Here is a 17,617-nt window from a genome sequence, read left to right on the forward strand (position 1 = left end):
TACATATATGTATGTGTGCATGCATGTACGTCTATTTTCCTATTCTTCTTTACATATTTTTTTTATTAATATTATTTTAACTCACAATAAAAACCATAAATAAAGTATGAAAACTAATTCATTCACTTTAAGAATATTTATTTATGCAATATTTTGACCCGATACAAAGGTTACCAAAGAAATGTACATATATATATTTATACCTAAAAGCAGCTTAGCTCTGTCATATTTAAAGCAACTCATTGGTTAAATATATATAAATGACACTAATAAGTCCAAAGTTTGGATTTTCATTGGTTAAAAGAAAAAGGAGAAAAGTGCGAGAGACTAATTAAATAGTGTTTTTTTTTACTACTATTACTAATTGTAATATCTCTCTATATCTATCTCTTTAAAGATGCATAGCCACATGGATAAAGTCTAGCTCTATGGCGAAGAATATGAAATAACAGAGATATACCAAAACAATGCTTAGTAAATTAACAAGTAAGTCTTGGCGATTTTAACCATTTATTTTGTTTAGATTGTAAATAGTAATAATGTTAATAATAACAAAAGAAACTATAATCAAATCCAATATTCTTTTGTTTGGTTTAAATAAAGCGTCATTATTTTTATTTTATTCCTTTTTCTATTAGAATTTACTAATAGTACCATTAGTACTATATATTGTTATCATTATACTTCTTTGGTTAGTTTGTTCTACAAAAAAAACCTAATTTATTGTAGTAAATAGCAGTAATAAAAGGGTAAGAATTCTTGCAATTCTTGGTATAGCTACTACGGTGTATATAATTCTTGTATAATTCTTGATTTCCTAATTTACAATTTATAATTTAGAATTCCTAATTCCCAATAGTTTCGTGTCACAATATTCAAACCACGGTAAAACTAATTTTTTTCTTCTTTATTTCTTATTTCTTTTTTGGACTCACCCAAAGATTCCAAAAAGTCCTTTCTATTATATACACAATTATATATATATATATCGTTGTTTGTGAATCAAAGGGATACATAATAGAAACCACAGTAAAGAAAACAAAATAAAAGAACATCCCACTCTTTCGTATGCATTCTCGTCTTGTATTTATCAGCGCACTTGCCACTTTGGCCACAGCTGCTCCTGCTCCACCATTTGTTGACCCTGAAGGAGATGCCATCTACGTCAATCCTGAATCAGCCACATCAGCCGAAGCTCAATCGACAGATCTCCCAGAAGACACTACCGAAACCATTGTTGTGGTCACTGATACTTCAAAAGACACCCTTGACGATCCTAGAGAACAATCAAGTGGTCTAGAGGACAGTATCTTTGGGGACTCTGATACTGATGAATACAAAGCCGCCGATATCTTTGCTGCCGCTGCAGACTCTCTCCCAACAGACCCTGCTGTAGACGAAATTCTGAACAATATCATCGAAAACGACACTATTCTTGAGGCCAGTCTTCCTGACCAGCTTATTCCTTCAGAAAAGGAAGACGAATCCTCATTATCATCGGCATTATTATCCACGTCATCCTCGTCATTATTATTAGAAGCATTATCATCATCATCATCATCATTAGAACCAGAATCCTCCTCGGTACCATCTTTAGAAGACGAAGGATTATGGGATGGGAAAATCGATGCCACAGACAGGTTCTTGCCACTCACTGTTGAAGAAAATATAAAGTCCATACCCACCAATCAGGAGTCAGAAAACACATGGTCAACTTTGGATCAGACCCTGGACAACCAAGGCACAACCAACAAAATGAATGACGACGGCGAGGTGGTGGAGGATGGTTCCGAGTGGGATGTTGCAGAAGAGTTAGAAGACACACTCATGCCAGAAGGTATTACTCAACCTGACGAAAGTACCACCACGGCCGCCACCACCACCACTACTACTACTCCTGCTGCTATTGATGAAGATCTCGAGGATGTTGACAATCTCAAAGATGTTGAAGATCTCGAGAGCCCAACTGAAAACGATTGGGAGATGATGAAGTCGGAGAATGCATATGAACACAATTACAATTATGGTCAAGAAGACCGACTTTTGCCCACAGAGTATGATAAGAATGATCATCTTACTGAATCTGACTCTGACTCTAACACTGGGGTGGATACTGATAATGATAATGAAATTGACCCAGACTATGAACCTTTTGAGGCAAAAGACAGTGAGGACTATGAAGATGAACTTTTGGCCGAGGACCCTGTTCAAGAAGAAGGACAGAATGAACTTCCAGTAGAGGAAGAACTACTACTAGCTGGAGGTGACCAGGATTTTGAACAATTGCCAACAGCCGAAGACTTGTTGTTGGAGGAGGAGTTGGTCTCGGATAGTCTGGCCGATGAAAGCACAGAAGATGAACTGTTTGGAGACTCTACAATAGACCCAGACCCAGAGACAGAAACAGAAATGGACTCTAGTACAACCAGCACAGCAGAGCTTGAGGATGATGGTGCTTTATTCAACAATGAAAAGCTGGATACCGAGTTGCTTATGGATGAGTTGATTGATGAAGGATCTGGAGAAAGTCTTGAGAGTCCTGGCTCTGATTCTGGCGCTGGTTCTGGCTCTGGCGCTGGTGCTGGTGCTGATTTTGATTCTGATGTGATACTTGAAAACGATCTATTTGAACCAATGGATGACACTGACGTCGGTACAGAGGACAAGTCTAGCTTTGACAGGCTGGCCGATGGAATTCCGGGCAATAATAATAAGAACACAAATTTCTTTCCCCCAGTGGATCCGGCTGGTTACTATGATCACAGTGCTACGGTTGAGTCAGCCAATGAAGGTGTGTGGTACCCATCCACAAGTGCTATGTTGCTTGCGATGGCAGTTCTTGCTCTCGTTCTCCTTAGATTATCCAAAGCAAAGGTAAGAAAGTAATTTAGTTTGTTTGTTTGTTTCTTTATTGTTTTCCAACATTTAAGCCAACTTTGACTTATCTCGATTATATATTCATCTGATAGCGATGGAGCACAACCAAGAATGAGACCCAATCACTTCCTGTAAGTATTATATTATACTATACTATACTATACTATATATATATATCTATAAAATATTCAATTCAATCGATGCTAACATTTGCACACAAATACGTACATGTTTTTTTTTATACTTTAGCACCATTATACCAACAACAAGCCAAGTGTTGATTAGGACTATGATCAAATTATCTGGAGATATATATTTTATATATTATGTATTAATAAGAAAGAATAGCCTTATTCTTTGAATGATTAAAAAAAATAAATGCAAAGACATGAGACAACACAGACCCAACCAATTAAAATATAAAATAAAAGCCTCTGCCATTGTAATATATATTTTATCATGAGATTTAATATTCCAATATGTATGTATGTATGTATCTATGTATGTATCTATGTATGTGTGTATGTATGTACGCACTACACACAAATGTGAAAACCATATATCTATGCATCCTTTTTCTTTCTTTCTTTTTTTGGTATTAACATTAAACAACATCTGATGACGGAGGCTTTTTCTTACCAAATATAATAATAGTAGTAGTAGTAGTAATTTATTATACTATACTGTAGTGTATAGAATAATATCTACATTTTTATATATATATATAATATATAAATTTATATATATGGATATATATATTTATATTCTTTTTTTAGAAAGACCAAGTGTGCCACCACGAATCGCCTTCTAATGCAACATTCATCTTGCGAATATAGATAGATAGATGTATATATATATATATATATAATTAGCATCCATTTGAGAATAAAACCGCCCTATTTTTTTGCCACTTACCCGACCAAACCCTTCATTTCCTCTTCTTCTTCCTCTTCTTCCTCTTCTTCCTCTTCTTCCTCTTCTTCCTCTTCTTGAAATTTTATTTTTATAAATATAAAACATACACATATAAATATTATATACCTTTTTTTTTCTTCTTCTTTTACTTATTTGAAAATAATCATAAGAAAAAAAGCATCTTTATCAAATGTTTGTCGAAGATATCCAACAAAGAGTCGACCACTACCGTTCCCTGGCTCAAGACAAGCCACAGCAACCAATAGAACCAACATCTCAGCCAGAGACAAAGTTTGGTGTACCAAATACACCTCCCGATTCCCCTCTACTTGGCCCAAAATCCTCCACACGTCGCGACAGAAGCAACACAAATGACAGTACTAATATCAGCATCAATATCATTCCTGGACAACAGAACTCTAGCCAGACATCTCTTGATGATAATCTATCTTCATCTCCAGAATCAGCTTCAGCGTCAGGCTCAAGCTCAAGTTCGGCTTCTCCTGCATCGCCCATAACCCCGGCAAGTGGTGGTGCCAGTCATCGAAGCAACAACAGCATCGACAATATCTCTAGTCCCACAAACACAACCGCAACAAATGTTCGTTCTCTGTCGGGCTCGCAATCTTCGCTGACTTCGGAGCGATTGCTGACCCATTCCCATCTAAAGCCAGGCTCGCAGGCTGAGTTACTGTCCTACACAAAGACCCTCAGCATGTACCGAGACAATGCAAAGCGTACCAATAATCCAGATGTCCAGTGTGATTTTGCAACCTTTCTTGTCGAGGCTGCGCAGCGACTACAGAAAGAGGATCTCGAGGCTGCCCCAGACTCTCGGCACGCATATCTGCAAGAGGCCGAAAAGACTCTGAGGCCAATTGCCATGCGCGGTCATTCTGAAGCGCAGTATTATCTAGGTAACATGTACGCATCGGGCATGCTTGACAAAAACAACAAGTCAGACTTTTCAAAGGCGTTTCCTTTATTTGTACAAGCTGCTAAGCATCACCACGCAGATGCCGCGTATCGGTAAGAAAAAGAAAAAGAAATCAAATTCTTTTATTTTATATTATACTATATACATAATTGCACGTGGAACGAAAAAGAAGAAGAAATAAGAATCAAATAAGAATAAGAATAAGAGAAAGTATATATATATATATGTATATATATGTATATAAACATGGTGAATTGTATTATATTTGAGTGAACAATGTAACAACATCAGTTTGGAAAAAATTGTCCTACCAAGAAGTATTTGAGAACCTTAGCTGTTTCTATTTTTCTTTTGTATGTGTATAAACCTAATCTTCTTCTTCCTTTTCCTTTTTCTTCGCTTGTTTATTAATCATCAATCGTCAATCAATTACCATGACTACCATCACCATAACTACCATCACCATAACTACCGCCACCGTCAATATAATGTTAATGTCACTACTATTGCCTATCACCATCGTCACAATTGTAAACCTGTTACCATATAACTCTTTTTAAAAAAAAATCAGATCGGCAAAGTGTTATGAAGATGGACTTGGTTGTCGAAAAGACAAGGCAAAGGCTGTACAATTTTACAGGTATAAAAAAAAAAGAATATAAATTGTAATACCCTTCTTTTTTTCTTTTTTTTCTTTGATTTAAAAAGGCGCTAATTATTTTGCTATATTTTGACAGGAGAGCGGCTTCACTCAACCATCCTGGTGCAATGTACAGACTTGGACTTGCCGATTTACATGGGAACCTGGGAATGACCCGCAATGTCCGAGATGCACACAAGTGGCTCAAAAGATCTGCAGAGGGTGCAACTGTAGAATACCCGCACGCGCTGCACGAATTAGGGCTCTTGCACGAGCGCGGTATCCCGTCCTTCATCTTTGCGGACCATTCGTATTCCGTCCAGCTCTACAAACAAGCTGCCAATCTACACTACCCCCCAAGCGCATTTCGACTCGGCGAATGTTACGAATTTGGGCTGTTGGGCTGCCAGCCAAACGCTCGCTTTTCGGTATCATACTACAGCGACGCCGCCGAACAAGGACACGCCGAGGCCTGCCTGGCAATGTCTGCCTGGTACATGGTCGGCGTACCTGAGATTATCGACATTTCAGAAGAATCGGCTTATGATTGGGCGCTCCAGGCAGCTGAAAAACAACTCCCAAAGGCTGAATATGCAGTTGGTTACTTTTGCCTGGCTGGAATCGGAAGACCTCCAGATAGAGACGAAGCCAAGATGTGGTACACACGAGCAGCAAACCACGGTAACGAGCAAGCCTTGAAAAGCCTTCAAGAATTAGAGAGAAAGCACAAGGCAAAAATGAACAACAAATCGATATCCAAAAAACCATCCCTGACTGCATCCCTGAGCAAGCGCCTCAGTACCATTCAACCATCCTGGAGAAGGAAAAGCACGCCATTAGAGATGGCACAATAAAAAAAAAAGAAGAAAAAGAAGAAGACGACTTGTTTACTTGTTTGTTTGTTTTTTCCTTACACACACATCATTAAGCTTTTCTCTCTTTCTTTTAATTTTCTTTCTTTTTTTAAAGAAAATATAAATCATGCAGCCCCTCCTTTCAATAATCATACTTCTTTTCTTTCTATTATTTATTTTATCATTATATATTATATATTACCATTATTTTATACTTTCTTTCTTTTTCATCGATACAAACACAATCTGTACATTCACTTCCCCTTCCCATCATTACACAATTGACTCACACTCACACTCACATTCACAATAAAATAAAATAAAATACACTTACAATCACAGTTTTAATCCTAATTACGCTTACAATTATGATCAAAATTATAATCGAGATTATGATTACGATTACGATTGACTCACTTTTTTTTCTAGCAAAAGAATATATATATGTGTGTGCGTGTGTAGATTCATGCATATATACACACTGCATGCACATATTTATTTATGTAGTATGAATAGGTGTATAAAGTATATTTTCAAAGATTTATGCCAATTCAATCGGTATATGGTAGTGTGATTTTGTACAGAAATTGTGTACCTCCTTTTTTTCCCTTCTTTCCTTTTTCTTATGTATCCGTGTGTTAGTGTAACCTGTTAATGAATGAGAATTGCTCGATTTAGAACCTTGTCTACAAGTATTCAAATGTTCAAATGTACAAGTGTTCAAGTGTACAAGCAAACAAAACCCAAAAAAAAAATTATAAGGAGCTACAGACACACACACTCACTCACTCACTCAAATGTATAGTGCTTCCAACAACCAATGTTGCGGCCAATCAAGATAGATGTTATTGGCCAATAAAAATCAATGTTGCATTTTCAGAAATGGGAATCGTATTTTTAGAAAGTGATGTTGTATAACGACAAGATTTACAGGCACCCGTAAAGTATATGTATATATATATATAATGCAAACGGTTTGTTTTACTTCTGAATATAATTTTATTTTTGTTTAAAGGTAGTTGCCTTGATCTCATGTAGTATATATCATCTTTTGATCAGAATGAGCTTGTTGTTGAGCCAATAGCGACTCATAAGTGAATACTGGAAACATTGCATCCTACAGTGATTCCTCACTGGTTTTCTCAATGACAATAGAAGAAAAGGAAAAAAAAAGAGGTAAAGATAAGAGTTCGACAGATAAAGACCTTTTTGAATTAAAAAGGACCATCGTAAAGCATGGTTATATGTGCGCTATACTGTTCAGAAATTATAATGGATCCACTATTACTATGGATAAAAAAAATTAAATATCAAGCATTTTTTTTCAAAATTGCCCTCTGAATCACCCTCTTTTTCCCGTAGTTTATATCAGTTTCTTTAATCACAATAATAAAAGCAAAAAGAAAAATTGAAGCACATTCATCAAAATAGTAAATGAGTTTTGGGATCAATGATAATCCGCGGGTTCTCGGTAAACACATACCTACAGCCGATCAAAGATATCTGTGACAAGATGCGATAAACTCTGTAAGGACTGTCCGAGATCTTGATTTCTGCAAGTCGTGGCATCGTGTACAAATTTCTTTTATATATAGCAGACGGCGGCAGAACGTAGAACATCAGAGTTCGGATCCACAATCTGTATTCCTAAAACACCATTCAAAAACTGTTTGTTAAGCGTTTCTTTAGAAAGGACGGTCTTTCCAGCCAGAACGATATACAGTAAAAGGATTGCCACCTCGTGCCAGCTGGCTTCACTTTACCATATCTAAAATTATGCTCAGGGCCTTTTTCAAACTTGAATTCGTTCTTTTTCAGTCCTTGAGATCGGAGAAAGACTTTATTTTGTCGGGATACTTGTTGGTGGCCCCATTAACAAACCAAATGTTGCGGCCAGTACCACATACATACAAATGCGGGTTTTTACTAGTTATATGATGTCTCTTTCAATAGAATCAATGAAAATTTAAAGGGTTTCTCGATTAATATAAAAGCACTCGGGTACGCTACTTTCTGTATAAATTAACTTTGTGTGTGTGTGTGTGTGTGTGTTTTTGGCTAGGGTAACATGTCTTGTTATATATTTGATCGCAGTACAGATTTACGAGATAATATTTGGACAAGTTAAATACCTCGTTGCAGTAGTATACAAGGCTAAAGCTACTGGTCATATTTGTCTCAGGTGAAATTGAGGATCAAAAGACTAAAACAGCAATCTGTAGGTATGTAGTTATGTATGTATATGCATATTTAAACATGGCAGCCATATTAGTGAAATGCGTTTATGCTTATATCGTAATCTGTAGGTCATTCGATTACACTTGTTATGGGGATACCAATTAGGGTAGAATAAAATAGGCAGAATACAATTCGTATTAAAAAAAACCGAATCAAATTAGAATATGAAAGCCCTTTGATATATGTATTCCAAGCTATTTGAATTTAATTGTAGAATAGTATTCTAGCAGACATATACGAAGCTAAGCCGTCGAATATAATCTGGTTTGAAAATGGACCTTTTGGTTACAGAAGATTGTTCAATCAATTTCGAATAAAATAGAATATATCTTTCGCACATATATAAATATTATAGGTATTTATAAATTCGGTTTTTGTGTTTTTGATGAGACAAACACATAAATAATCTTAAAGCTTAATTGTGAGCCAATAAATAAAAATAAAATAAAAAGAGAGCAAAGATATATATATATATACACAAAAACAAAACATATGGCTATTTTCTATCAATAGCCCGAGAATGTATTATTATTATTATTATTATTATTATTAAGCTGTAAATTACATTTATATTTATATGCATATCAATTCGTAGGCAATTATTACAATCAAATGCAATATTCAAGCATTATTGCTTTTAGTATTAACACTAGTACTAGCATTATTGTTATTATTCGTATTGACATTAGTATTGCTATTGGTATTACTAATATGTAAAAAAAAAAGAAAGAAAAAGAAAAGAGTACAGATGAGAATTCTCAACAAGATTTATATATTAACGTTGGGCAGGGTACCCTACAAATATAAAACATATTCTTTATTCTTCCTTTGAAGCACAAGGTATAAAGTACAAGTACAAAATAATTGTATGTATGTATGTATGTATGTATGTATGTATGTATGTATGTATGCATGCATGCTTACAGAATCCCGAGTCCTTGCTCAAGGAGCTTGTAAAGATAGAAATTAAAAAGAAAAGAGGGCTTTAAACTATCTATTTAACATTAGACCCATTGTCTCCTCTCTCTAGAAATATTTGTGTACAATCTGTACTACAGTTAATATGATACATCTTGAGCAAAACCGAATTACATATACATATACATGCACATGCACATATTTAATTAATTCGATTCAAATTTCATAAATTTATATGTGTGTTTGTATAATAAGTACATACATACAGAATCTAATCTTGTTAATGGTTATTGTTGTTGTTGTCTTCTTGGGTCAATAATAGATATAGATACATGCACACGCAAATTATGAGCTTCAGATGTGGCTAGATATCACTAGTAAATTACGCCATACACAACCACTAACCACAACCCACAACCCACAACCCGCGACTTCTTACTTACTTATTGTGAGGTTAATAATACAAGAGACTTACACAACCAAGAAAATAAAAGTTTTTTTTTTCTTTTGCCTTTGATTCTGCCTTTGTAAGATTAATGCAATAGCCAAATAAAGTACCCTAGAAGCACACGATACAACCCTAGTACATGTGTGCAAATACATATATCATAGCATATTGTATTGTATTGTTTGATGATAGTAATGGTAGTCATAGTGATGATGATAAAAGGCGATTTTGGCGATTATGGTGCTAATAATCAAGATAATCAATCTACCAACAAACAAACAAATAAATAGAGTTTCTATTTGATTGATTGATTTATTGATTTATTGATTGATTTGTGAATTACAGAAACTTCTTTTCTAGTCTTGTCTTATCTTGATTATGATTATGATTATGATTATGATTATGATGATATTTCTGATGCATGTGGCTGTATTTAGAGAGGGTATTTGTGTAGAGTAATTTTATACATATACATATATATATTTTACCTTTATTTTATTTTCTTTTTATGGTATGCAAGTTGAAAAGATATGCTTTGCCTTGTCTTCATATTTGTCTTTCAAAGCCTTCATTTGGTCATCGTAAACTGTCTTTATGTGATCCAAAACCTTTTGTTGCTCTTCTTCAAAAGACAGTCGAAGTGCCTCAAGTCCAGGAAACATAGTATTGATATCATCTATATACAAAAGAAAACAGACAGCAGTTATTATCATTATCATTGGCATTATCATTACTATTCGCATTATAATTATCGTTATAGTTTCTTCACCACCGTGAGAGGGAGTATATTATTCTTTTACTCTTAAAGAAGCTCTATTCCTTTTTTCTTTTTTCTTTTTTTTCTTTTGTTCTTCTTCTTGTATTTCTCTTTTAACTCTTGTGTACCAGCGACTTCCTCTTGACATGTTTCGTCCACAGTTGAAATAGGAATTGGATAAGGCTCTGACTCACTAGCAGAATAGTATGATGATTCATCATCAGATGCAGGTGTCGTCCGTCTACTACCATGACTAATCCCAGTTCTCGTAACAGCTGCTCGGTAAACATCATTTTGATTTGAATAATCATTTTGGTGATGAGGATGAGGATGATGCTGCTGGTGTTGTTGTTGAAGGATGTTATGATGAAGATTATTGTGATTATTAGGATTATCACTGACATTGTTGCTGATGTTGTTGTGAGCATGTTTTCGTGTCAAAGAATTTCCATAAAATGAAAAGCTAGGATATTCAAAGCACTACAAAGTATCCATCTTTAGTTTAGTTTTCTAATATTAAAAAAAAAACCCCCAAAAAAAAGAGAAAGAAACCTTTTGGATCTGCTTGAGTACAACAGTGGAAAACTCTGGATTGTGTGTGTGCTGATCAGTAATCGTTTCACCACCAGCACTTGCACTAGCAGTAGTTTGGGTAGTTGCAGTACTATTCGCATGTTTTTTTTCTGGATTATTACAAACTATTTCTTGGGATATTTGTAATGCACGATCCCGAGAATTATGGGACATAGAGTATACACTTGATTCACGAGAAGATGCTTCGCTAATTATCATGTCCGAGTCAGCCTCGGTATCGCTTAATTGATCACTCTCTAGCCCATATGTTCCAGCACATGGTTCTACAAAATGTCCGTGGATCGCTCTCCCAGATACCCCAGACACAGCCGCCTCTACTGCCTCTACTGCATTTTCTGCCTGTTCTGCCTGTTCTGCCTGTTCTGCCTGTTCTGCCTGTTCTGTCTGTTCTGCCTGTGCTTCCTGTGGTCCTTGTAGTGCTTGTGGTACTTGTGCTTCATGTGGTACTTGTACTTCCTGTGGCGCCTCTACTTCCTGTGCTTTTTGTGGCGTCTGTTCCGTTTGCTCCGCCTGTTCTGTATGTGCTGTTTGTGCTGTGATTTTTGTGGATGTAGGTTTGTGCGATGGCGTGGGAAGTACATGAAGTTCTGGTTGCGCAGGTTGCGCAGGTTGTATTTGTGGAGATTGGGATTGTGTTCGAGGGGATGTTGTTGCCAAAGGTGCCGAGGATTCCCTAGGCTGTGGCATAGGCTGTACATGTGGCGCAGGTAGAGGTCCTGTAGGAAGATTCGAACCAACATCCTTATTTGTATGATTGGTAAGGCCTTCCATCCCTGGAGTAACTCCGTTTGTTTGTTTATCAGGTAAAGTAGAACCAGCCTTGTCTGACTGCTCAATATTCTCAATATTGCCGGTGCGTTCAGTAGGCTTGATGTGGTTAGCTTGCTCAGTACGCTCAGTACGCTCAGTACACTCAGTACGCTCAGCATGTATAGTTGGTGGCACATTGTTTGGCGTAGTAATATGTCTTAATCCGCCCGATATATTCCCAAAGTTGGTAACTGTCTGGCCATTTGGCAAACAAATCTTTGTTTGGTTGCGCGAGTGATCGTTCTTATTAAGCGGTATCTCTTGAAGTGTAGGAAACATATCCGAGAACCGGACCACAAAATCACCTTTCTGGCCTTGTTTGATCCACTTGATTATCTGTCGGACCAGTCGACCAACAGACGCCTGGGTGATTGAACAGGAGATTGGCCGTTTCCCGTTTTCTAAGGTCTGAAAATAATCTGGTACCGTTTTCCACCGTGCACGGTCCTCTTCTCTTTCTCTGAGCTCCTTTTCTGTTCCAAGGGCAACCAGCTTGAGTACAGATGGCTTGGGTTTCGATTTGCCGTGAAGCTTGCTGAATACTACAGGGTAAGTGAGACGAAGACCATCCCACATTAATACGATGTCGGCCTTCATTTCCAGTTTTTTCTGCATAAGTTTATAGTATTTTTTGTTCGTTCGTGCAGATTTAGATGTAGATAGGAATTGGACACATTAAAATTAAAATTGTAATGTGTTTTTTTTTAAAAAAAAAAAGAAAAGAAAAGAAAAATAGGTTATTAGTTTCTCGTCTTCTTTCTTTCTCATTTTTCTCATTTTTCTTCTTCTTATTTTGATCTTTACATTTCCGGTTTCTTTATTCGCTGGTCGATTGTGGACCATAACACCTTGGCCTTTTTCGGTTTCATCATTCAATATATCACTAAGTCTTGAGTATCTAAATTTGTAATCTGGAAGTTGAGAGATTAGGGTATTTTCAACCAGTGGCGAGTTGGTTAAAATAGCAATGTGGAGACCCTATTTTTTTTTAGTTGTAATTAAGAAGAAGTAGAAAAAGGAAGGTTAATAGTTGTTGTTATTGTCTTTAGACAAAATAAAATAAAATAAAATCAAGTCAAATGTTGAAGAGATTTGATTCTGGTTATAAATCATTACCGCAAGATAAGTAGTTGCTTCTAAAAACTTCTTTATAAACAGAATCTTTTCAGCATCAATTGATGCAGGTCCTTCGATCACTAACAATTTATAATCGAATATAAAAGTAAACACAAATACATGGTTATGTATATTGTTATTTGTTAGTGAAATAATAATGATAATAATCCAATAGTGTCAACACGATCAAGAAAAGAAAAGATTTACAAGGAGGATAAAGTGGTATCCATTGCGCTGGAAATGGACTAGACGGAACCTTTGTGGATTCTGGTGTGGTACTAACTCTGTTGTTGCTGGTGGTATTTGTGTTATTAGTGTTTTGAAATGTTCGTGTTGGTAATATTTCTGGTGTAAAGCGCGTAGTGTTGGCAGAGTTTGGTTCACGATTAAGATCCAAAGGACTTTTTAAAGAGTTTGTTTGGGCAAATTCAAATCCAGTGTTTTTTTCTGGTATTTCAAGAGTCTGGTTAGGAGCAGCAGCAGGAGGAGCAGGAGGAGTATGTTTAAGAAAAGAAAGTGCATGAGTAGTTGTAGTTATAGTTGTAGTAGTTGTAGTCGTAGTAATAGTTGTAGTAGGTTGTGGTGATGGTTGTGGTGGGCTGTGGTGAAGTTTCCGTCGTTTAATGAGCTGCTCAATGTCTAATTGGATTGGTACTATTGGTTCATGAAATATTGTGTGAGATCCAAACAAGGCCAAACTCTTTGCTGGCTTGAGAGTGATGACATTGAGTAGTTCGTGGGGTGTTGTATCAGAGGAGAATGGGTTCAATGACCCAGACATGCGATGCAGAGTACCTGGCTTTGTTGAAATTGACCGTTTTTTACATGATTCATCTAGATTTCTTTTGGCAGCTTCATAGTCAATCCTACCGACGGGAAGAGGGCGTTTCTTAAAGTCATTGAGTTGGAAGATGTTGTTACTCCATGGCTTGATTGTAGGAGTCATGATCTACTCTCTTCTTATTTCTTTTTTTTTTGTGCTTAAATAAAAATAAATAAATAAATTAAAAATAATTAATTGATTAAAATATTAATTAAAATGCAATTTTTGTTTTTATTTTATTTTTTATATGACATATATATATATATATATAATAATAAAAAAAAAAGTATTGAAAAAAGTACAAAATATTCATGGTCTGAATTTCTTATGTAAAAATACTAGACACTAAATATAATGTAAATTATATAGTAGATATACAGAATATTTGTATAGCAGACTAGCTATGAATGAACACAAATATTTTCTCTATATCAATACATTTCTGTTCCAAAGTGAGAAACCGCGTGTTTCACTCCCAAGCCTTCAAAATTATGCTTGAGATATGATGTAGTTTATTTGCATTATCCATGACCAAATAGTAAGACTTGGTGTTAGAACTATATGGTTTTTCTCAACCAACTATTGAACAAACTCTTAAATATTTGGTCTTTGAATTTATTGTTCATGAAGAGAGAAAGAAACAATACAGATATTTAATAAATATTTTATAGATATAAAATTAAAACAATCTGTGTTAAAAGAAGTTGCTTGTCCATTCGTACCTCCTGCTACGATTTCTTTTTTGTGCGTGGTATGCCCTAACTGTTTTAAAGGAAAGTGCAAATAGAATCGCTACATTGCTTTTAAACTGATACTATTTCTTTCAATGATAAGCTCATGGATATTATTCAAACAAGGGGAGCTTGACTACACTTGGATTTCTTTTGGTATCTGACATAATGTCTCTTCTTTTTCTTTGCTGGTAAAGTATATAAGATATTGATTATAGGGACTAGAAGGACAATAACTAATATAATGTTTTGCATAATTTCATGGCTAAATCAATGAAGAAGCTCCTAGTATATATATATATATATGTAAAATACAGTATTGTTATTGTTAATATTATTGGATAGCCACCACATATGGCTTATTTTGATAGTGTGTGTTTTGGCTATTTAATTGTTTTGGGTCAGAGTTTAAATGTATGCTTCAGATGGTTATTTTGATATACGAATATTGTGTATATATAATTCCGATTATGCAAAGATCTTATCTAGTCACAATTTATTATTTTGTTTTATTTTTTAAATTTTTTTTTTATTCTGTACAAAACGGTGATTTTAAGACATGGATAATAGTGATGGTGGTAGGGATGGTGTGATAGGGATAGATAGTGGGTTTTGGTTTAAAGAAAGAAATGAAGAGTAAGATAATTTGATGACTATTTACTGTGTTGCTCTTATTTCTTCTTTTGCCATATAAAGACAGAAAGAAAAGGAGTATAAGGGATTATTATGTTCTTGTCCTTTCTAGTATCGTTTGTTTGTTATGTATATAGATCTTTAAAGGTAAGAAGCGCGACGGGTAGCCTCTTCGTGCTGGCTGTCAGTGACAAGATGCTTGTCATCATCATCAGGGATCTCATAGACACCGCCGAGGATGAGGAAAGGACGGTAGGCGAAAGAGGGAAGATCTTCCATAGCAGTGACACCCGAGAGTACGAGGACAGCATCGATTTCAGAGGTGATACCAGCAATGATGTCGGTGTCCATACGATCACCAATGATACAGGTCTCCAGACGGCTCAAACCGAGCACGCGCTGTGCATAACGCATGATCAAGGCGGAAGGCTTACCGCAGAAGAATGCCTTGGTCTTGGTGACAAGCTCAACGCTGGCAGCAAAGGCACCGCAGGATGGGAGCTTCTTACCCTGGGAATCAAGGTTCTCGAGATCGAGGTTGGTGGCGATCAACTTGGCGCCCATTTCGACCAACTGGATGGCCTTGGTGAGCTTGCCGTAATCGTACGAAGGACCTTCACCCAAGACAACGTAGTCGGGGTTGTGGTCGTTCATGAAGAAACCCATGTCGTAGAGAGCATAAGAAAGACCGGGCTCACCAATAACGTAGACGGTTCCACCCTATTGTAATTTATTTGATAAGAATGTTAATGATCTTAAACCTTGACTTTTGTATATATATAATATTGTGCTTATAATTTAGGCTTCTTACCTCGGGCATCTGGGACTTGAGGAAGAGGGCAGTTGCCTGACCAGCAGTGAAAAAGTGATCCTCTGAAACCTCAATACCTAGACGGCTGAGCTTCTGCTGCAACTCACGGGGAGTGGGGGCAGAGTTGTTGGTCAAGAAGAGGAACTTCTTGTTGTTCTTCATCAAGAACTCAACCAATTCCTTGGCACCAGGAAGCAATTTAGTTCCCTATAAATTAAATATGGATTGTTAATGATCTGTGATTTAGGATTTGGGTATTACTGCTCTAAAACACCTTTAACTCTTTATCTCCAAAATTATAAAATGAAATGACAGGGATATCTATATAATAAAACTTACGTGGTAGATAACACCATCCATATCAATAATATAACCCTTCTTGGAGCGGATCGAATCAAGACGCTCGCTGTGGAGAACGGGATCACGCAAGAGAGCCCAGTCCTTACGAACGGAGGCAGAGTCTTGCTGACCGCGAGGGCTGTCTGAGCCGGTGTTGAGACGGTTGGCGAACTGCATTGCCAAGTCGTAGTTGTCTCCGGATTCGGCAGGGTTGACTGGCTCCTGGATGACAGGAGTAGAAGCGTACTGGCCTTGCTGTTGTTGATATTCAGACATGATGTAAAATATTGATATTAACAATAAGAATAGAGTTAAAATATTTCAATTGTAAAGCAAAGAAAAATTTAATGGACTTTATATGCTTAACCATTTTTTTTTAATTTTTTTAATTTTTTTTTACAAGGGCATTTAGAAGTGGTTACGATGAATCCCAGATATGGCAAGGCTGGTTTTAAGTGATATCTTACCATTACGTTTCATTTAGACGCCGTTCAAAGGTATAGTGTTTGATATCCTCTGTTGCTGTGTTATATTTTTTTTTAATTATTATTATTTGACTGGGTGTGTTCAAGCCTGTCTTGTTTGCGATTACACTACGTAATTGAGCTACCCCCCCCCCCCCCCTGTCTGACTCTTAAATGAAATGACATGAAATCAACCAAAAAAAATCAAAAAAAAATTAGGTTAAAGAAGTGACTCCGTTCAATGATATGCATCATCGATAAATACAAGTCATTTATTGTTTATTGTTTGTATTTGTATAGGTAGTAATAGCAGTAATAGCAGTAGCTGTAGCAACATTGGTGATAATGGCTGGTAGTGTAAAATAATAATATTAACCAGAAACTCCGGCTTAGTATTTAAGCAATATAGTAGTAATGCTACTGAACAAAAAAAATTTAAAGAAGTGTATAAAACAATATATCACAATCGATGAATAGAAGGCAAAAGTGCGTAATGTAATGTAATTATTATATTTTATTATATTATAAAATATTATATATTACACTTGTAATAGTGTATAATGTATAGCGTAGATTGTAGATTGTATAGTACTATACTGTAAATCCGTTTTATCGATGATAAGCTCAGATCATTTCCTAATATGGATAAAAGGGTGGAAATAGATCAAATGAAGCATATGTAAAAAAAAACAGAGAGTTTGGGTGGGCTGCA

General features: G+C 36.0%; 4 protein-coding genes across 4 annotated transcripts; 2 read left to right on the plus strand and 2 right to left on the minus strand.

Moving 5' to 3' along the window:
* Positions 1-2,377: 2,377 nt before the first annotated feature.
* Positions 2,378-3,281, plus strand: PHYBLDRAFT_157064 (hypothetical protein). Its single transcript, XM_018433557.1, has 3 exons — positions 2,378-2,874; positions 2,970-3,008; positions 3,127-3,281. Exons 1-3 carry the CDS (start codon positions 2,410-2,412, stop codon positions 3,160-3,162), a joined length of 540 nt encoding a protein of 179 aa, XP_018299120.1. The 5' UTR covers positions 2,378-2,409; the 3' UTR covers positions 3,163-3,281.
* Positions 3,282-4,438: 1,157 nt separating this feature from the next.
* On the plus strand, positions 4,439-6,079 carry PHYBLDRAFT_98624 (hypothetical protein; the record flags this gene model as incomplete). The annotated part of the gene is made up of 3 exons (XM_018444062.1): positions 4,439-4,821; positions 5,301-5,369; positions 5,467-6,079. Coding segments are annotated over 3 exons (1,065 nt in total), but the record flags the coding sequence as incomplete, so codon positions are not given.
* Positions 6,080-10,333: 4,254 nt separating this feature from the next.
* On the minus strand, positions 10,334-14,050 carry PHYBLDRAFT_62133 (hypothetical protein; the record flags this gene model as incomplete). Its single annotated transcript, XM_018440907.1, has 6 exons — positions 10,334-10,503; positions 10,713-11,064; positions 11,137-12,597; positions 12,793-12,966; positions 13,105-13,184; positions 13,312-14,050. The coding sequence occupies 6 exons, from the start codon at positions 14,048-14,050 to the stop codon at positions 10,334-10,336; spliced, it is 2,976 nt and encodes a 991-aa protein (XP_018299122.1).
* A 1,072-nt stretch (positions 14,051-15,122) lies between these two features.
* Positions 15,123-16,752, minus strand: PHYBLDRAFT_178857 (hypothetical protein). Its single transcript, XM_018438051.1, has 3 exons — positions 16,442-16,752; positions 16,103-16,309; positions 15,123-16,011 (listed from the first exon to the last, which is right to left on the minus strand). The coding sequence occupies exons 1-3, from the start codon at positions 16,715-16,717 to the stop codon at positions 15,433-15,435; spliced, it is 1,062 nt and encodes a 353-aa protein (XP_018299123.1). The 5' UTR covers positions 16,718-16,752; the 3' UTR covers positions 15,123-15,432.
* Between the last annotated feature and the right edge of the window lie 865 nt (positions 16,753-17,617).

The sequence above is a fragment of the Phycomyces blakesleeanus genome (genome assembly GCF_001638985.1).
Source record: "Phycomyces blakesleeanus NRRL 1555(-) unplaced genomic scaffold PHYBLscaffold_1, whole genome shotgun sequence".
In the NCBI taxonomy this organism is placed as follows: domain Eukaryota; kingdom Fungi; phylum Mucoromycota; class Mucoromycetes; order Mucorales; family Phycomycetaceae; genus Phycomyces; species Phycomyces blakesleeanus.